The following is a 20,590-nucleotide window of genomic DNA, read 5'->3' as shown; positions in this document are numbered from 1 at the left end:
GACTGGACACACTGTGTGTGTGTGTGTGGACAAAGTAACACACACACACACACACACAGTGTCCAGTAATAGGTCAAAGGTCAAGGCAGCCATGTGTGTGCTTGTATTGTCACTGGGACTCACCTGAGCGATTCCTCCCACCATCTTACTGTTGACCACCACGGCCTGGTCATCCTGAGCATCAAACGCTGCTTTCTGCGCCGCCTTCACCAGGTTATCAGACGCTCGCTTCACAGCGTTTCCAGCAGCCTAAAGAAACACACACACAAAGTGTGGAGTGAAACTAAGAAGTACAAGCAGCGTCTCCAGACTCTCAGGAGGTCACTGTGACCTTTGACCTCTGGAACGACTCAGTTCATCTGAGAGTCCAAGTCGGTTCTAAATTGGAGGAACTTCCCTCCAGGTGTTCACGTGGTGTGAGAGGAGAATGGAAACACAAAGACACAAACGTGTGACACTTGAAATGCTGGAGCAGAGTTTGGAGTTTGAGCTGAACAGACTCCTGGAAAGGAATCAGGACTTCCAGCAGACACAAAACCATAACAGCCTTTCCCCTGCTCAGTGTCTGACAATATCTGTAAAAGGCAAAGAGTGTCAGTCTGCGGAGCGGCTCCCGAAGCCAAACATCCGTCTCGCTGGGCGGCCACAGGCAAACAGGAGTTTTGTCCTTTTGAGGCTGTGTGGACTGAAATCAGACACGGAGCTGGCAGAGGACGACGCCGTCCCCGGCCCGTTGGAGCTGCATCTCCTCGCTGGTTTATCTTTGGCTGGAATGTTTCTGTTAGTCCGGCCCTGACATAACAAAACGCTGCAGAGCTGCTGCATCAGTCAGTGTCCCAGAGTGCCCCCCCACTAAAGCTGCACTTTCACTTCACCGCTCGTTTTAACCAGCTCGTCACCGATCACATTGCTAACTGTCAAATGTTTTCATGCTCTAATGCTCAGAATCACGTTCCTCAGACTGTCCATCGCTGCAGCTCCTCTCTTCAGCCTCTGTCTCAAACCCCCCCCCCCCCATAAAGCCCAGCTCTGCTTTGATTGGTCAGCTGCTCCATTTTATTGTGATTGGTCAACAGCCTCCAGAGCGAGTAGGAAATGTCGGCCTCCGCTCTGTCTTTCACAAACTTGTATTTATATATTTTTTTCTTTCCTTAATTCAAGAGGTCAGTTGCTGTATTAAACTGGTTTACTGGTAACTCAGTTAACTAGTGTGTTAACTAGTTGTGTCCCTGAACCACCCAGTGATGAGAGCACCTGCTGAGCAGCTCCGTCAGCTTCGTGTTTCCAGCTCTGGTGGATTGTTTCCAGAGCGTCCACAGACTAACGGAGGAGAATTACTGAGGCGGCAGCTGCAGGCCCAGAAGAGCAGAGATAAGCCACTGCTGATTGGATCAGAGAATATGAGACGCACACACACAGACACACACAGAGACGCACAGAGACGCACACACACAGAGACACACACAGAGACACACAGAGACGCACACACACAGAGACACACACACAGAGAGACACACACACAGAGCACACACAGAGACGCACACACAGAGACACACACAGAGACACACAGAGACGCACACACAGAGACACACACAGAGACGCACACACAGAGACACACACACACAGACACACAGAGACGCACACACACAGAGACACACACATACAGAGACACACAGGGACACACAGAGACACACACACACAGAGACACACACATACACAGAGACACACACACAGAGACACACAGAGACACACACACAGAGACACACAGGGACACACACACAGAGACACACACACACAGATACCCACAGACACACACACACAGAGACACACACACACACACACACACACACACACACACACACACACACACACACACACACACAGACACCCACAGACACAGGACTGACAGCACACTTTGTGTTATGTGTTGGGAGTGAAGGCATCAGTTACACTTAAAGGTCACAGTGAGTCTCCATCAGCGAGTCACAGTGAGTCTCCATCAGCGAGTCACAGTGAGTCTCCATCAGCGAGTCACAGCTTCGAGTTTAAGAAGAAAGGTTTTGACAGAACTTTGGGATCAAGGTCGTCAGCTGATGCTGAGGCTGAAGAAGGAAACAGGTCTTCACTCAAACACGTTCAAACTGTTCCAGTTCAACATGTAAAGACTAGAAGCTCATTAGAGGGTCAGAGGGAGTTTGCCTTGCGGTCCTGCAGGGGGCGCTCACCATCAGTTTGACCTATTACATGCCCTCTTGACCCGTCAGGGAAGTGATGTCAGACACGTCGGAGCAGTGTTTCCTGTTCTACATCGTAGATTGCAAAGTAACGGACAAAGTATCTCGGCTGTTTGGCGACTTCGTACAAATCCGCTGGTTTTGAGGGGCGGCGACGCTCGAATAGCGTCAGGTCCGATTAGTTCAAACTCGATTTTAGCCCAGTTCTACTATAAATACTACAGACCTGTATTCCATGACTCCCACTCCGCCTCTGATTGGCTGACACATCTCACCAGCCAATCACAGGTAGAGTAGGGCGGGTCCAGATGACTGCAGCAACACAATAACACAATAATCCAGGAAATGTTTTCATTATTGTAACTATTTTAACCAGGCGGCACAGACTCTGGACACAAGATGGCACCGCCCCCAACCGGGGAGATTTATGAACCGTCTACGTTTGGCCTCGTTTCTGTTGTTGAGTTTGTCTCCCGCCTCGAATGGAACATGAAATGTGCGTATTAGTCCTTTAACCCCTGAAACGCAGCAGTGGGAGTTTCTCTCGGAGCTAAACACGGAGCGCGGTGATCCTGATGCAGCAGCAGCTGTGCACCTGAAACCCTGAACCAGCTATGAATAGACGCAGCTGTCGCACAGCGAGTGATGTCATTGTTCCCTCAGCAGGTAGCGCTGCTCTGAATCACACGCAGAGGATAAACCACACCTCTCACTATGCACTCGCTCGGATCAGATGTCGGAGCGATGAAGCCGGATTAGAGAGCTAACTTTGGACCTGGGCTCTTCGGCTTCAACTGAATAGCTCTGGTCCAAACATACTGCGTTGCCGTGGTAACTAATGCAGAGTCCTCGCTCCCTCTGGGGAGGAGGATTATTATATACGGAGATAAATCAACGTCAAATTACCTCCTGCTACAATTATTCACTGTTTTTATTTTACATTAAATATCGTTGTTCATTTCTTTTTATTCAGTCATTTATAATCAAGTTTGTGGTTAAACTGTATAATATCTTAATGTCATAAGAATTTATTCAATTCAGTGTAACAGGATATATATTATATATTATAATGTCTAGCACCAAATCAGAACAGGAATTATCTCAGTTTTATAGAGAAACAGTTCCTACAATGAGCTGTTGATGAATGAACCTATGAAATGATGCGTCTGTTTAAACAGCTGTTCTCAGACCAGCAGGTGGAATCCAGAGACTCGTCTCCAGAGACTCGTGTCCAGAGACTCGTCTCCAGAGACTCGTCTCCAGAGACTCGTCTCCAGAGACTCTTCTCCAGAGTTTGTTTCACAGCTGAACAACTCAGCATCAGATCCTCCTCCTGGTTCAGGTGAGAGGGGGGGCAGCCGGGTGCAGCAGACAGAGACAGGAAGTGACGTGTGACCTCTGAGGTCATGTGATCATGTTGACATCACCTGACACCTTCAGCTCTGATCACCACAAACTGTCTTCACATCTTCGTCTGTGTCTTCACCAGAGGTTTGTTTATGTTTCTTCATGTTTGTGTCCCGTGTTAGAAGCTCCCCCCCCCCCCGTGTATCTGTAAACTTTCAGAAGTCGTGCACTTACATGGACGAAATGAACGCAGAGTACGGACAGAAGGTTCTGTCTGTTTCTGTAAACGTATCTAACATTGAATTTAAAATTCCTTTGTATATGTCAATCAGCGATGACTGACAGGTGAAGGTTTCCCCTTCATCACGTGATAGTGGCTGTTGAACAGGAAACAGGGTCCCTGAGTGGGACGGACATGAAGATGCACAACTGACCTGCAGCCTCTTCATGGTCTGGGAGTCCGTGTCGGCCTTGACCTTGCAGGCGACCAGCAGCTGAGCGGTGGACGCCGCCACCTGCTTGGCCGACGAGATGAGCTTCTCCTCGCTGGCGTGCCCCTGCACCGCGGAGTTGGCCGCCTCACACAGGTTGCTGGTCGCTGCGGCGACCATCCGAGCCTGAGGAGACAAAGGCAGCGATGGTGAAAAGGTTTCAGTGTTAGAGAAGTCTTCATTCTTGAGGAGGGAGGAGACTTACAGCTGAAATGAGTCCCTGAGACCACTGCCCGTCGTCCACTCGGTTGGCTGTGATCACTCCCACCTGAAAATACACTGGTTTTACTTTCACTACACAAAGTGTTCATGGATCAAACACAAGAGGAACACAAAGAGGATAAGACGCTGGTTCAACTTAACGTAAAGAAAAGTAGGTGAAGGCGTTTTCAGTTTGATTCATCGAACAAAAATACAAATATTAAAAACATGAATTCATTTTTTAAGTAAAATTCTAAGATACGTTCCTGAGCTCCAACTGAAGAACCTCCATGAGAATAATGTTAGTGTGACAACACAATAACTGATATATATGATTACATTCTATGTATTATATAGACAGATTGTTTCTGTATAAAGACTCAGGTCTTCTGCTCAGAGTTTGTTAAAACTGTTTTTCTCTGACTGTGGGGGGGGGTATTGCTTTTATACTGTAAATCGCTGTGTGTTATATTGTTTGTATGAAAAGTTTATTTATGTCTGATTGATTTTAATGTTCTTCATTTACCATTTAAACTCTGGTTATCAAGCACTTTCTGGTGTAAAGTGAAAAGTGAAATGTGAGGTGAGTTCTGAGCTGATCATGGAGGGGGGGTGAGTTCTGAGCTGATCATGGAGGGGGGGTGAGTTCTGAGCTGATCATGGAGGGGGGGTGAACAGTTGGATCGGTCTCCTCCTGTGGTCGTGGTGGACGTACCTTCCCCTGAGCCACCAGCTCCCTCTGTGCAGCTGAAGCAGCTTTGACCAGGGCGCTGGTGGCAGCTGCGATGGCCTTGGCCGCCTCCAGAATCTGCTCCTCGAAGTTCAAGCTCTCATCTGCTTCCTGTTTACAAGAGAGGGAATCACCGTCAGTAAACTCATGGAGATCCGGGTCCTGAAGACGTGCGTGTGGTTCACGTTCAGACAAAAGTGTTAGAAAGTGAGCGGGGCTGGTGAACCAGAGAATCTGTGCAGTGGAGAACATTGAAATGTTAACAGGGTGACGGCCATCGCTCATGGAACGAGGAGCTGACAGACGAGAAGACGGGCGGCGCACTCGGAGCGCGACCCTGCGCTGAGGTTAACAGGCGCAGTGAGAAGCTCTGTTAAAAAAACCTCTAACCTTGGGCTTGGTCCTGGGCCTCAGCTGCTCCAGTTTCTTGGCAGCTGCTTCAATTGCCGCCGCTGCTCCGAGCAGCTCGTTCTCTGCGATGACGGTGGGATCCTCAGGGTCCACCCACTCTGTGCCTGCAACACACAACTACAGTCAGACTCCGAGTGTCTGAAGACACCCAACAGCGCACACTACCCGGGTCGCTATTCCTGAAGATGAACATATCTGTTCAAATCCATATTACTGCCTGGGACCATTTATCTGTCAGTCTTCATCGCCTTATTTTATATTTCTAGAAATATCCAATCAGGGGCGACACCAGGATTATATTTCATATTACTCAGACGTTTGTGTTCTCACATCAGGAACACGTGAGGAACACGTGAGGAACACGTGAGGAACACGTGAGGAACATGTCAGACGTTAAATAAATGTTTGTAAAGATGTTTCTGTCATTTCAGGTCGTTCTTATCTCTCTGATGTTTGTTCAAGTTTCTGATCAGTTTGGTTTTATTTAATTTTTTGATGATGTAAAAACAGGCGGAGACGTGATGAGTTTGACAGATTTACGACTTCAGCTCCTCACGAGGTACGAGGCAGTTTGAAGGATTCATCTTTGTGACGTGAATATGATGCTGGATTTGAACTGGACGAAATCCAGTTGAACCCAAAACCTGAACATCAATCACAGCTTCTTCTTCTCTCGACAGCCGCTGAGGTCGTTCCATTTACATCCTGCTGCAGGATTCAGTTGCAGCTAATGTCTCAGAAACTGAAGCAGGTGTGTGTGTGTGTGTGTGTGTGTGTGTGTGTGTGTGTTAATCTGTGATAAAAGCTCGGAGCTCGACTTTCCCTCCACTTGACGGACGATGACAGCGTTGATGGAATCGTCTGGACCTGGATCTCAGAGCCGAGTGAAACTGTAGAACTCAGACACTGGTTCAGACCTGGTTTTAACATCAGGCTCAGTGATCCGATCACACGGCTTCAGCTCTGAGCTCAGGTGTGAACACATTAGGACACATGTGAAATCTGAGCACTCACATCTGACCTCATTACTTTAACTTGTGAACGTGTCCTGGGAGCTGACGACCTCTGACCCTGACGCATTGAGGTTTGTATCAGAAGCCCTGAGCTACAAAGTGGAGGCATGGAGTTTAAAATATGTGGTCTTCCAAAAAGATTGTGTTGATGCATTGTGGGAAATGTAGGTGAAAGGCTAAAGTACCTTTCATGGCCTCTGCGGCCTGGATGAGCTCGGTGACGGAGCCGGCCACTCTCTTCGAGTAGTTGGCCAACTGCTGCTTCAGATCGTGAGTCGGCTTCTGGATGATCTGAGGAGGAAGAAAAAGACACAAGCTTTAATTCAACCTGTTCCTATTCTACACTCTGTCACTGGCGCTCAACACGTCTACTTTAAATCCCTGTGCTAATGCTAAGCTGATGCAAAGATGATATAAGCTACACAATTTTATTTTCCAGTCCAAATAAATAAATCTACATACATGTGTAGATCTGCTGCTGCCACTATGGTGATTTGAATATTCAGAGCAGAGAGAAGGTGGAATAAATTGCTCCTGGTGTTTAAATCTCAATGAAATATCACATTTAATCAGTGAATGATTATCATTAGATCTGTGTCTCAGCCGGTGTCCTCAGACTGTCCTCGGTGGACGTGCAGTATTCAGGTTGGAGCAGCGGGCGACAGCTGCAGGGACTTAACAGGCTCAAGTTTGTTCAGATGTGTTGTCATGAGGAGAAAGAGGCGAGGACATAACGGCCCGGGAACGCACGAAGCAGCCAAACACAAAACATCCACATACCGCACAGCAACAAAACTGGAACACACATGTTCAGGCCACGCGTGTGCACAGTGTCACCGGGGAGGGGGGGGGCGTGTTTCCTGTCACTCAAACTACTCACAACATCAAGATGAGAGAATGAAAATGTTGTCTCACGATGACAGAGACCTAAATCATCACTGTTATCAGGATTATCACGCTTTTGTTCAAAGGTGCTGTAAATGTTCAAAAGTTACTTATTGACATTATATATATTTTCATTATTTATCGAAGGTCGACAACTTGAGTGCAGACGTCACACGAGCCGGGACAGAAGATCCTGCTTGTTAGCAATGTGGCGACAGTTAGCATCAGTTAGCATCAGTTAGCTATGACCAGAGACACTAAGAGTTGTGCTGCTGCTTCCTCCATGTTTTTAAAACACACAACAAACACTGCGCCTGCTTCTCAGAGACAGAATCAGGCAAATCCTCACAGTCCAGAGTCTCTCCTCCAGGAAACAATCAAATGAAACAATTCATAATTATATCAATAGTGATGCGCTCTCCACATTACTATTGATTTTAAGAAACAACATGATATATTTATATGTCTCCTTTAAAGCAGAACTTTCAATCCAAGGTTTGCAACGACTGCATCAACACAATCTGAACATGTTCGTGGACTAACTAGTTGTGAGGTGTGGAGAGAGGAACATCTGACTGAGGTGGACACAACAACACAACCACGCACACACGTGATCTGATCTCCTCACACTGCAGTGATCAGATCACAGAGTGAGTCTGAACAGTCGAGTCCAACTTCAGTCCAAACCTACTCAGAATCCTGCAGAGTCTTTACTGCTGCTTTATTCTGAAGAGGTCGTCTTAGCGCTCCTTCCTGTCAGAACAAGCCGCTGACGGCACTCTGCAGGATCGTTGTTAAATATTCAGTCAAGTGTTCAACCAGTGCATGAAACTCTGGTGCAGGTCGGTCATGCAGGTACTCACCGGCTTGCACCGTCATCAGTGAGCCACAAGTTTAAAAGAACATTAACGGGGCATTGGGGAAGGAAAGAGAAGAGGTCATCAATCACATGACAGCAGACATATGGACAGAGCCGCCGTGACGTGTCCACACTGCTCTGGGACCAGTGGATTTAAGGAAGAGAAGTTGTAAGATGACATTTTAAAAAGCTTTAAGGACACAGACGTCCTGCGATCACGTCACGTACAAACACGCTCATCCCTCAGGGACGGGTCCAGACTAAAACTCGAGTGGCGTCTTACCACCAGCACGTGCTCCAGCAGCCCCAGGTATCCAGTGGCGCACTCGTTGCCGTAGCGCAGCGCTCTCATCTGGACGTCTTTGCTGACGTCGGGGTGGTACGCAGCTTCCTGTGTTAGGAAATGGAAACATGAGGTGATGAGATCAACCTGATGTTTAAAACGTTATTCAAATGTACCAAGATGAGAGAGAAGTTTATGTATCAACATTATAACATCGGTGGATATGAGATATTTCAGTATCTGTGTTCATACTAATGACAAAGTATTAAGAATCCCGTTTTCACCTTGCAGGAGTGCAGCATGTCGGCGATGGCCCTCCTGCTGAGGTTCGCCGTGGCGATGATGTCCTCCTGACGACACGAGTTCCCGGCAGCCACCGCCTTCGCTGTTGCCATGGTGATTCCTTTGGTCATGCGAATGAACTCCTCCGGCGTGGTGGTCTTTGGCGGCGGGTCAGAGCTGCGGAACACCTGCAGGGTAAAGCCTGTTAGATGATGCAGCACAGAAACATCAGCGCTGATCACACGTCATCGACTCACAGTCAGTTCCTGTTTGATGTGTTCGATCGTCGCCTCCAGACCCCTCGTCCCCTTCGTGGCCTCGTCCTCCACGGCCTTCACCGTCTTCAGGAGCGACGTCACATTGGTCACCATCACCTACGACAACAGGTCACATCAAGCGACCATAGATTAGACTGACGGCAAGAAAACAAACACATCTTAGTTCTGTTTATTAATGCAGAAGAAGCTCGTCTCACAGCGTATAAATGAGTCTCCGCCTACGTCACTAATACGTTTTAAATCATACACTGTACATAAAGATGGACGACGTGGCTCCACTTCCTCCTATTGTAAAATAACATGATACAAACGCTGCCATCTTGTGGTAGTGGTGCACTTTGGAGTAGAGAGTGTGGAGCCGTGGAATCCAGGTCTCGATACCAGATGATTTTTTAAGGGAGCTCTCGTGTCGTCCATCTTTATTTATAGTCCACAAAACGCAAGTCACGTGACCGTTCTAGTACACAGGTCATGTGATGTAAACAGGAAGTAGATTGTCTCTGCAGCTGGTTGCTTAGGAACAGAAACTCCTCTGAAGGAGGAGCAGTGAAGGTGAAGAGTCAGAGCAGGGACGACGAGGTGGAACTGTTACTGACAGGAAGTGTTAGAAACAGGAAGTGTTACTGACAGGAAGTGTTAGCTTTGTGTTCACCGCTGGTAGTCAGGTGGATGCCAGACGTAACCATAGCAACAGCGATGAGCTTTAAAATGAAAATGTTTGTGGACGCAGCCTCACGCGACTTTGGGTTTGGTATCGTACCTTTGCAGAGTTCTTGAGCTGCAGCATGCTCGGGTCGTCATGAGGTTTTCCTGCAGCACCTTTGGTGCTGCTGATGAGGTTACTCAGCGCTTTGGCCACATCTTTGACTGCGTTGATCAGGACCACCTGTAGAGGGCAGCACACACATAAATCAGCCAGCCTCTAATGAACACACACAACACACACAACACACACGACACACACACAACAAACTGAGGTGTGTACCTGTGTCTCTGGGTCCTCAGACCCCAGACTGGCGGCTCCTAGTTTGACCACATCGGCCAGTTTGGTGATGGTGCACACGGAGGACTGAGCGGCCTGGGCCAGTCTCTCCTGACTGGCTCCAGCACCGGACACCAGCAGCTTGGTGTCCTCCACCAGAGCCTTCGCCGTCTTCAAGATATATTCTCTGCACACACACAGGAAACAGTTTACCCTCTAAATGGGTTTATCCTCAACGTTAGAATCTTCTGTCCGTACTCGACGTTCATTTCATCTGTATTCGTACAAGTCTTCTGAAATCTTACTGATACGGACAAAACAGAGCAGTACCACCAGACGTCACGAGGGGGCAGTGTAGCCAATAGTTCAACCATGACGACCATAAACACGTTCTGGTTTCTATGGTACCTGTGGTCGGCGAAGGTCTCTGCGTTCTCTCTGTTCAGACTTCCAGCAGTAGCGAACATGATGGTGGTGTCCAGGTCAGCGATGATTCCCGACACGGCGCTGGCTGCCGTGATGCAGGCCTGGGTGCCACGGTTTCCCGCCTGCAGCGACGCCAACACATGGGAGACCTGCACGAGGACATTTATTACTGACACGCTAATAACAACATAGTCCAGGGTCATTCCCGTGGCTTAGCGGCGACGTCGCCTGTTCAAATCCTGCAAATCAAATCATCTTTGATTGCGCAGAGAAAGGAGGTGAGGTGCTCGGACCTTCTCGGAGACTTTGCGGGCGCTCTCGATCAGCTCCCTCTTGGTGAACGAGTCGCTCGGGCTGCACTGCAGAGCTCCGGCTTTGGTCACCAGACCCGTGCAGCTGAAACCGAGCTCGCCAACCTGCTTCTTGATGTGAGAACCGATCTGAGAACAAACACATGACCTGTGAGATCTGGTGTCTCCGGAAGGAAAAGACGACACACGAGGTGCGTTCGTTTTATTCACCTCATCGTTCTCTGCAGTCACGGCTGCATATTTGGCCTCGTTGGCCAGATTTCCGAACTCGTTGGTGAGGTGGTTGGCCAATCCCCCGAGGTCGTCTGGGTTGGTGTTTGATTTGGTCACCTGAAGAGAAGAGGAAATATGAGGAAGGTATAAACGGGTATGGAGGGTGGGGGGTGCTTTTCACTCATGACTCACCATCTCCTGCACAGTGACGGCGATGGCCTTGGCCGTCTTCACCATGGTCGTCTGATAGTCCACGAAGGTGCCGTCAGGTTCCAGAGTAGGCGAGTCTTCCATCTTGTTGATGGCGTCGTTGATGGAGTCCACCATCCCGCCCACGGCGCCGGCTGCACTGGCAGCTTCCGCCAGAGTCGCACCGAGGTCGTCGACGGCTTCTTTCATCATCTGCACCGACTCCTCCAGAGCCTCCTGCATGTGAGCGGCCTGGAAAATAAGAAAATAGTAAAAACACACGTTTACACTGAAATATTCAACCAGACCAATAAAACAAGTCAGAACCACAATAACAATAATGAATAAAATCAAAGGCAGAAATCGTTTGTCTGAGTTCAGTACAACATGAGGATATATCACAGGAGCCTGTGTGACGACGAGCGCCTCATTCGGTACCTTGGGGTTTCCTCCCGCCTCCTTGGCGGTGTAGAGCATCTGCAGGGCCGACTCCGTCAGCGTTTTGGTTTGGTCCAACACGGCCATCTGCTGCTGGCTGCTCGAGATCTTCGACGCTGTGCCGATGGCCGCCATGATGAGGGGCTCGAAGTAGCTCGCCATCTGAGACACCTGTTTACGTTACACACAGAGACAAGTTTTAAACAGAGATTGTGATGGAGCTGCAGTTTACTCTGCCCCCTGCTGGTCATCGTTCATTTGACACATTTTACCTTGTGTCCCAGATGAGAGGCCTCAGAACGAGCCGCCACCGCCACCGGGTCGATCAAGTTACTGATCTCATGCACCGAGGCCGCCATCTGCTCATGGAGGTTCTGCAACACACACATTTAAACACTATAATTTGGGCGCCGACAGGAGGAGCACATGAAAATACAACACAAACAATTCCCTGTGTCCAGTAGGTGGCGCTTTAACTGTGACTGCATATTGTCATATATGTGTCTTCAGGCCGGACTCTCATCATTTAGCGAAATAATCTACGTGAACTTTTGAGTTTATTTAGAAACGTTAACATCAGGTTACACGTAGTTTGTGGACATGTGATGATGAAACCTAATAAGTTCACATGTACTTTTCTGTGTGAGACAAATGTTTCTACTAGTATGTTTCACATGTGGATTCATCCTGAACAGGAGCTGAGACCGTTTCTCCTGCTGATCGAACAATGTGCTGAGAGGATCATGTGTGGTTACCTCCATGGAGATGTCCTCTCGGGGGGTCAGCTGCTGGCTGATGGCGGCTAGAGACGCCTGATCCACCTCACGGATGCAACCGTTCAGCACCTCGATGGCATCGTCACATTCTCTCTGACCAGGAGCCTTTTCTCTGCGCACACACACAGACACACACAGTGTTACACACACAGTGTTACACACACAGTGACGTTTCAGGCATTAAGCGCCTGCAGCAGCTCGGCGTCTCGGATCAGAGTCTGAATCAGAGTTTCTCACCTCATGTTGGTGATGAGTTTCTTGATGGAGTCCGACACAGTCCTGGAGTGTCCTGCCAGCACTGACCACTTGGGGGGGTCTTTGGGGTTGACAGCCAGAGAGCGGGCGGTCTGGATGAGGCCGGTCGAGCTCTCCAGCATCGTCTTCGCTGCGACCACGATGGGCTCCATGGCTGCGTGACCCTGAGGAAGACGACACGCAGTCGGTTTAGAGACGCAGGACGTACCACATCATTATAACACCGCCTCCAGTGACTGAGCGCGGCGTGAGCACGAACCTCGGGGCTGATCTGAGCCGGGATGCTGGCGAACTCTGGGTTGGAGGCGAAGGCCGTGAGGTTGTCGACAGCTTCGATCAGAGGACCAGTGGCAGCTTTACACTTCTCTCTGTTCTCGTGGTTAAAGGCTCCGTCTAAAGCCTGAACAGACGTTTGAGACTGGATTACACATCCACTCACGAGACCTGGGACGTTTTTAATGCTTTTGATTTTACATACAACATTTGAAGAGGGAAAGATACAAGTGAAAAACTAATATTGCCCGTAGAGCAGCTAAAATCCCTGCTGCCTTTAGATTCAGTTTCACTACGAACCTTGATGGACTTGACCAGGTTGGCCGTGGTGTTGGCCACTTCTTTGGCCGACTGCACAAACTGCCTCTTGGCGACAGGGTTGGGAGTCTTGGAGGACGCCAGGCGGCAGGCGTTACACAGAGCTGAGGTGTGTTTGGCCACAATGGTGGCGGCAGAGAGAACCTGAGCAGAGGAACAGAGCAGCACATGAAGAGCGGCTGACGCAGCAGATCAGCTAAATGCTGCAGAGACGTCAGCGTGTACCTGCGACTGTGTGCAGGAGGGGTCCACCAGGTTCTGACACGCCATCTGGATGGACTGATTGGCCCGGGCAAACTGAGAGGGGTCCACCAGCCCCTTCTGACCCGCTGAGCTGTTGGGGTCAGACACTCCCACCAGATACGCTGCCTACGAACATCAACAGATCACAAGTCAGTCAAATGAGTGAATATCACGGTCAAACTGAACTCCACGTGAAGCCAGGCTGTGATTGGCCTCGCCACAGGAAGCACCTCCTCCCTCACAGACTGTAGGTGAGGGGAAGGCGAAGGTTCAACACTGAAACATTAACGCGTGTGTGACCGAGCCCTGTTTCTGTTTTCAGACACTAACTCAGAACTCGCTGTGAATTTTCCAGACATGTCACGTCACATGCAGAACCTCCAGAACATTTCAGGAACACGTCTGAGGTCTGAAAACAGCTTTAATGGTGTCAGTGGACAGAATGAATCCAGCGACCTTCAGTCACGAGTTTACCTGAGCAGCTGCTTCAGTCAGACCACACAAAGCTTTGGAGCCAGCGCTGACCGAATCACCGAACTCTGGCAGATTGGAGTTCTTGGCATTGTGGGAAATACCAGCCATGGACTCACCGAGGACCTGTGGAAGAAGAATCACAGGTTCAGTCAGGAGTTTGGTTTGAAATGACTTTACTTCTGAACACGAGTGAGTCAGTGAGAGGAAGCAAAGCAAATATCTCAACCAGCTCTTCATCATGACTCAGTGGTTAAAACAGGCTCAAACCAGTTCTTATCAGTTTAATGAGAAAACTCTTCATTTGGTTAAAACAGATTCATTCAGCTTTTCACTTCTGTTGTTTATTCAAAATGTGTTTAGAGATATTTACAGTTTCTACTAGATACATTATACTGAAATCCAAAATATGCATTTATCATAAACCCTCCAGACACATGATTCAACAGTGTATTTAAATCAATGATTGTGTTTGACCTCTTCTATTTCTGTTGTAACACGACTCGAGTTCATTCATCGAGTTTCTTCAGATGTGACTTCGTGCTCTGCTGCCTCTTAAACTCATGGGACTGCTGCCCCCTGTTGGGTGGTGCTGTGTACTGCTGTTGGTCTGACAACCTCCCATCTCTTGAAGACAATTGGAAAGATATTTATGATATTTAATATTTACCTTTAATGTCTTATCTTATGAAGGGGCAGTGGAGGGGCAGCCCCCTAGGGCCCTCTATGGGCCAGTAGCAGCTGGTTATATTATCACACTTATACAAATTCCATAAGATACCGAGCTCTTCTGAAAACATGTTCTCTTCAGAGCGTCAGAGAGAAACAGAAACTTCCTGTGAGATAAGAAGTAGAGAAATGATCTGAGGGGAAACAAACCTTAGAGTTCTCCATGACACTGTCGATGCAGTCGAAGTACGACAGCTCATTGACGGCTTCTGTCGGGTTCTCCAGCATCCCCCTCACCGACTGCACACACACACACACACACACAACAGTTAGAACACACGCAGACGCACACAGACACACACCACCCTCAGTGGAACAGAGGTCGTTACCTCCAGTTCTCTGAGGGCGTTGTCACACTCCTTCTGACCCGGCGCCTGCTGAGTGCACATGGTGATGAGCTGGTTGATACTGTCCGTCACGGCTCTGTGGACACAAACACATGTAAGAGACACATCAGCAGGACACGTGAAGCCTGACGGAGCGAGGGTTACCGAGCGGCAGCTGCCAGCTGGTTCTTCAGGTTGGGGGAGCTGGGGTCGGTGGACAGAGCTTTGGCTGCCAGCAGCAGTTTACTGGAGGACATGGAGATGGTCTTCAGGTTGGACACCACCTGGGTCTGGTCCTCTTTAGACTGGAGGAAGACATTGACTGTTTTAGTAACACAACCTCGTGTCTAATTATCCTTATTACATGGACACATTGTTCTTTAATTCCATTCAAATAAACTATCAATGATATATAAATGAATTAATGCAGAAATCTCTCTCTCTCTCTCTCTCATCCTGACCTGCGATGTTCCTGCCATGTCGACTCCAGCGTCCAGGAAGTTGCTGAAGTCTTGTCCAAACTTGCTGGTGGACCTGGCCAGGTCCTGCGTGGTCCCTCTGGAGGCCTGGACCACCTCGTTGGCTGACTGATTCAGACCGGCCGCCACCTGGTTGAGCTGAGCCTGAACCTCCTGGAAGCTCCGCCCACTGGACGGGAACTAGGGCAGGAAGAGGACCATGAGAATCCAGAAGAGAAGAAGAAAGGAACCAACACACAATGTGACGTCATGAAGCCTGTTTACGTCCCACAATGCAACATTATCATTCACTAGAGTTGTGCTGCTAAAGTTGAGCTCTAACATCATCGAATCTGTTTTCAGTCGTTCTCTGACACGTGTTCATTATGATGATGATTCCGAGCAGTAGCCTCCATGTGGAATATTTGACTGTAAGAATAATACAAATTAACGAGGTCAGTCATACAGAGAATCTCCAGCATGAATAAAAGGTTGTGTTGCACTAACAGAATGAGACAGGAGGGTCTTGCTGGCCTCGCCCACAGTGCGGATGGCGTTGTCCACATCCCTCTGTCCAGGAAGGCAGTTCACAGTTCTGTTCAGGGCCTGAGACACGGCCTTGGCCACCTACACACACACACACATTCAAAACACGTTATCTTATCTCTTTGGTTTAAGGGTCATGCTTCTAATCAGGAAGTGGTTGGACGGTCGTCTGACCTGGGCGAGCCTCTGCTGACTCTCTGCGTCTCCTGGCTTAGCGATGGCCCTCTTGGTCTCTTCTATCAGGTTGCCCGACTTGTCCATGACGTCAGCGGCGCAGTCCAGCATGGCGTTGCGCGCCTGCGAGTCGTCCGTGGTGGCAGCGACTCCTCTGGCGGCAGAGGCCAGGGACTTCAGAGCCTGGGCCACGTCTCTGGCTGCCATGCCTGGACACAGAGAGAAGGAATCCATCAAGACACAAATCATTCAGAATTGTACAAATTACACCTGACACCTGATGAAATCCAAATGGGTCATAAAGCAGAGGAAAGACATGAAAAACATCTGGATCGGTTCGTCCTCCTTATTCCATCCAACTCATCTTGAAGCTGCTCTTAGAGGAACAGAGGATGAGATGAGTGTGTGTTGTGTGTTGTGTGTAGCTCACCTGTGTAGTTCTCGTTGCCCTGCGTGGCCTCACTCAGCAGCTGAGCGATGGCTGAGCTCACAGCCTTGGTGCTGGTGCCCAGATCCTGGGAGCATTTCTCAAGCTGAGAGAGGAACAACATGAAGATTATCCTGCTGCTGACGTCCAAGTGTGTGTGTGTGTGTGTGTCTGTGTGTGTGTGTGTGTGTCTGTGTGTGTCTGTGTGCGTGTGTGTGTCTGTGTCTCACCGTCTCTCCTGGCAGTGGTTTGAGTTTCCCCTCCTCAGCTGAAGCCTTGGCCTCCCTCATGTCTTTCTCCAGATCTCTGACCATTGACAAAGCGTTGTCAATCTCCAACGGACCACACGCTTCCTGAGCCTGCACACGCACACACACACACACACGCATGAAAACACAAACGCACACACACATTGACGAGTGGTCCAGACCTGTCGTACGAGTCGTGCACAGATAATCTGACTTTCTTTCCACTAAAACGCTTTAATTTGCTGGAGATATGTTTGATGTTGAGCGTGGACATTCCTTGGGTTTGGAAACGAGAGATTTACAACTAGTTTGATCAGAGTTTAGTGGATGAAACTCGAACTTGTACAAACAAAGTTCACAGGAAAGAGTGGCAGGGATTTTGTAGAAGAATCTGAAGATGTTCCGTCCCTCATGTCCGAGTGTGAGTTACCTTCTGAGAGGCGGTGCGGAGCTCAGCCAGAGCACTGGCCAGGTTCTTAGCACACTGGCTGAGCTGCATCGCGGAGGCCTGGTCACTGATGTTGGGAACAGTGGATTTAGAGGCTGTGACCATTTTAGCACCAGGCTGAAGAGAAGAGAAAACAGTCAGTGTCCGGTTTCACTGAAATAAAGTAGAAAACTACAGAAAGGCTTTTCACAGTCATGAACAACAATTTATTCTCCAAATGTCAGAATCTTTTATCCTTACACATACACATGAGGAGAAAGGATCATTCAAAATGTGAATATCTTCATTTAATGTGGAAATCTCTTGTTTGTGGATGTTTCACTGATTTCAGGTCATTCAAGGAAACTAAATAATGAACTTAAGACTCAGTCCATCACAGGAGAATTTGAAACCTTCTCCCTGTTGACTGGTGATGCAGCGTTTCACCACAACGGTAAAACACACTTGTGTTGGTGACTACTCTCTGTGGGGAGGATGTAGATGTGCTGATTGGCTGGTGCCACAGTCACCTGCAGGAAGTTCTGGCTGGCACTGATGAGGGCGAGCTGAGCGCTGGGGCTGTCGGGCTGAGACTGGCTGCCTCGGACTCCCTGAACCAGCTGAGGGATCTGCTCCGCCACCACCTGAACACGAGAGAGGAAATCAAACCCAGAGACAAGATGAGCACATCCAAGATGAAGACGCTCAGTCTGTAACCAGCATGAGAAGAGCACGCAGGTCAGGGGGCGTTTACCTTGCAGCTCTGGACCAGCTGCTGCTGTGCGGCCTGGTTCCTGTTGGACGAGGCGGCGTGCTGAGCAGCAGCGATGGTCTGAGTGGCTGCTGCCGCCGCCTGTTTGGCTGCGTTCTGACAGGAAACAGGAAACAAGACATGTGTCATTACCACTGTGTTGCTGCAGGACTGAGGTAGAACAGCAGCTGAGGAGCTCTGCCTCAATCCTCGTTACCTCCAGCTTGTTGACAAGTCGTTTCTTGATGGCGTTCTGGGCGGCGGCGTTGGTGGCCATGCGGAGACCCTCAGCAGCCTCTCGTAACTTCTGCTGCTGCTCCTCACTGTCAGGGTTCGCTGCGGCACCCTGGGGTGAAAGACACAAACACATGTGAACATTAAAATGATGACGTCAGTTCAACACTAAAATAATGGAGGTCAAAGACAAAGGGCGGACCTTAGCCGCCTCCACCATCTTGGCAGTGGCATCGGCCAGCAGTTTGGCGGCTGACAGCAGTTTACGCGAGTTCTCCAGGTCGGTCTCTCCCTCTGCATCCATCTTGATGGCGTTGACCAGATCAGACGTGGCCTGGGCAAGAATACGAGCCTGCCGAACCATCTCACCTGACGAGTTAAAGAGAGGAAACGTCAGAGGGAAACTTTTAGTGTTTCATTAAGTCTCTTCAGGAGACACGTGTTTAATCATCGAGCGAACAACAGTCACGGTTCATCCTCTGGACACCATGAGATTCAACATATTTCACAGAAACTCAGCCTATATATACATGTCAAGCTAAGTTTGGCCTCAGGAGGCGAAGGAGGGTCTAAAATGTCCAGACTTTATTCTCTGAATTCTTCAAAGTGTGGAGATGTTTGAGGACAGATAGGTGGCGCTGTTGGTGAAGCCCAGCTGAGTGCGCCCCCTGTGGTCATTAGTTTAGAGTGCGTCACCCACCAGCATCTCCCATGGAGCTGAAGATGTTCTCGGTGACATCCAGAATGCGGTCGGTGGCTTCCCCGTGGCGTCCGATAGGATGGCCGCCGCTGGCGTACTGTTTGATGTGCTGGAGCAGCTCATTGAGGGCATGAGTGACGCCGGTGGCAGCCACGCCCACCTGCTTCAGGAGGCCCTCGTCATTGGTCGCCCCCTGCGACGCCTCCACGCACCCTTCTACAGACTTGGCCACCAGCTTTCCGGCCTCGATCAGCTGCTCCTGACACACCGGCGAGCTGATGGTCGGAGCCACCACCTGACGAGGGACGAGATGGAAGAATGAAACGAGATGAGACTCTGGATGTCCGACAGGCGGCGCCCGGCTCGAGTGGACGACTCACCCTGGTGCAGGCCACCAGCTGAGACGTGGACAGAGCACACTGAGTGGCCGCGGCGATCACACGGTTCTGCTGGGCCGAGTCCTCCGTCTTCTGGGCCACGTTCTTGGCTTTGAGCACCAGGGCTGCGGCAGCGTTAGCTACAGCTTTAGCCAGCTGCATTAGCATGTCCTGCCAACGACAAACACTCGTCAGTTACGATTCACTGATCGCTCGTTACGCATGGGACAAAGAGGAGGAGCTAATTATTACATGTTGTGAAAGTAGAATTTAAATACAGACGATCAATGAATGTGAATAAAGACGACGACACATCTCCACTTCCTCCACTACACAATATCCATGTGTGTTTGTTTATATATATATATATATATGACCATTACTGCAGCCAGCCACCAGGTGGCGATCAAGCTGTTCTGGCTTCACTTTTAGGAAATGTCAAGTCGTCCATCTTTATTAACACACTATGGTTGGAAGAAGTTAGAATATTTGGAATTTTGTAGATTATTTATAAAATGATTCTTTATGATTATTCTTATTATTAAAATCTGAAAATAATAAATGTGTTGATATGACAGCGGAGAGAGGAAGTGAAAAATGTCTGACTTCATAATTAATTTGCCAAAAAATGAGATGAAACACATTAAACAACGTTACAGATCAAATTAATTGATAGTAATATTATTGTTGATAATATGTTTATGGTGAATTACGTTAGCCACCATATAATATATATATATAAATATATATATATATATATATTATAAAACTTGACACTGGTGACAGAAGGTCCTGACCCCTCCCTTCTGAACTCGCTCCTCTGATTATTGACTGATTGGATGATGATCACGTGACTGGATTATTATTCATAATGTCGAATTAGAGATGGTTTTGATTGGCTCTTCAGTTTGAAACATTTGCCTGACGGACACGTTTGTTACCAGGATTTGATAAAAAGTGAGGACTCTCCCTCTGGTTCCCCTGAAAGATCCGTTACCTAGAAACTGTCAGATACAGACATGAAACACACACATTCATCAGACACACACACCTCATGTGTTTGTGTTGTCAACCTTCTCACTCTCAGGGTTAAGAGGCTGAAGTTAACAATCACATCGTTTGTGATGGGGGGGTAAAGACTCACCTGGAACTGAGGGTCAGTGTCCGTCTCTCCGATGTGCGACAGGAGCTCGCCGCTGGCCTGCCCCACGTTTCCTGCAGCCTGCAGCAGGATCTGACGCGGCTGCAGGGAAACAAACAACATGTAACTCAAACTGCAAAGAG

The 20,590-nt window shown here is 48.9% G+C and overlaps 1 protein-coding gene across 3 annotated transcripts in view; it reads right to left on the bottom strand.

The window, feature by feature from the left end:
- tln1 (talin 1) overlaps positions 1-20,590 on the bottom strand; it is a 37,521-nt gene that overhangs the window by 1,327 nt on the left and 15,604 nt on the right. For 2 of the 3 annotated variants that reach the window (XM_047344374.1, XM_047344375.1), the window contains 40 exons: positions 20,451-20,549; positions 19,310-19,477; positions 18,930-19,224; positions 18,432-18,598; positions 18,213-18,341; positions 17,999-18,112; positions 17,775-17,888; positions 17,248-17,382; positions 16,800-16,928; positions 16,573-16,675; positions 16,143-16,351; positions 15,930-16,049; positions 15,426-15,623; positions 15,130-15,269; positions 14,968-15,061; positions 14,789-14,878; positions 13,913-14,035; positions 13,421-13,564; positions 13,178-13,339; positions 12,864-13,004; positions 12,587-12,768; positions 12,329-12,461; positions 11,846-11,947; positions 11,574-11,744; positions 11,139-11,387; positions 10,944-11,063; positions 10,716-10,862; positions 10,405-10,571; positions 10,000-10,183; positions 9,775-9,900; positions 8,994-9,110; positions 8,739-8,924; positions 8,455-8,562; positions 8,176-8,178; positions 6,613-6,718; positions 5,394-5,518; positions 4,989-5,114; positions 4,278-4,340; positions 4,016-4,198; positions 124-249 (listed from right to left, as the gene is read on the bottom strand). In XM_047344374.1, the coding sequence (XP_047200330.1) occupies positions 124-249; positions 4,016-4,198; positions 4,278-4,340; positions 4,989-5,114; positions 5,394-5,518; positions 6,613-6,718; positions 8,176-8,178; positions 8,455-8,562; positions 8,739-8,924; positions 8,994-9,110; positions 9,775-9,900; positions 10,000-10,183; positions 10,405-10,571; positions 10,716-10,862; positions 10,944-11,063; positions 11,139-11,387; positions 11,574-11,744; positions 11,846-11,947; positions 12,329-12,461; positions 12,587-12,768; positions 12,864-13,004; positions 13,178-13,339; positions 13,421-13,564; positions 13,913-14,035; positions 14,789-14,878; positions 14,968-15,061; positions 15,130-15,269; positions 15,426-15,623; positions 15,930-16,049; positions 16,143-16,351; positions 16,573-16,675; positions 16,800-16,928; positions 17,248-17,382; positions 17,775-17,888; positions 17,999-18,112; positions 18,213-18,341; positions 18,432-18,598; positions 18,930-19,224; positions 19,310-19,477; positions 20,451-20,549 (5,598 nt within the window). The remainder of the gene's footprint in view (positions 1-123; positions 250-4,015; positions 4,199-4,277; positions 4,341-4,988; positions 5,115-5,393; positions 5,519-6,612; positions 6,719-8,175; positions 8,179-8,454; positions 8,563-8,738; positions 8,925-8,993; positions 9,111-9,774; positions 9,901-9,999; positions 10,184-10,404; positions 10,572-10,715; positions 10,863-10,943; positions 11,064-11,138; positions 11,388-11,573; positions 11,745-11,845; positions 11,948-12,328; positions 12,462-12,586; positions 12,769-12,863; positions 13,005-13,177; positions 13,340-13,420; positions 13,565-13,912; positions 14,036-14,788; positions 14,879-14,967; positions 15,062-15,129; positions 15,270-15,425; positions 15,624-15,929; positions 16,050-16,142; positions 16,352-16,572; positions 16,676-16,799; positions 16,929-17,247; positions 17,383-17,774; positions 17,889-17,998; positions 18,113-18,212; positions 18,342-18,431; positions 18,599-18,929; positions 19,225-19,309; positions 19,478-20,450; positions 20,550-20,590) is intronic. The other variant, XM_047344376.1, reaches the window with a different exon arrangement.

The sequence above is a fragment of the Hippoglossus stenolepis genome, chromosome 18 (assembly GCF_022539355.2).
Source record: "Hippoglossus stenolepis isolate QCI-W04-F060 chromosome 18, HSTE1.2, whole genome shotgun sequence".
Lineage (NCBI taxonomy): Eukaryota > Metazoa > Chordata > Actinopteri > Pleuronectiformes > Pleuronectidae > Hippoglossus > Hippoglossus stenolepis.
Note: the sequence above shows the minus strand (reverse complement) of the source record. Positions and strands in the feature narration are given on the sequence as shown.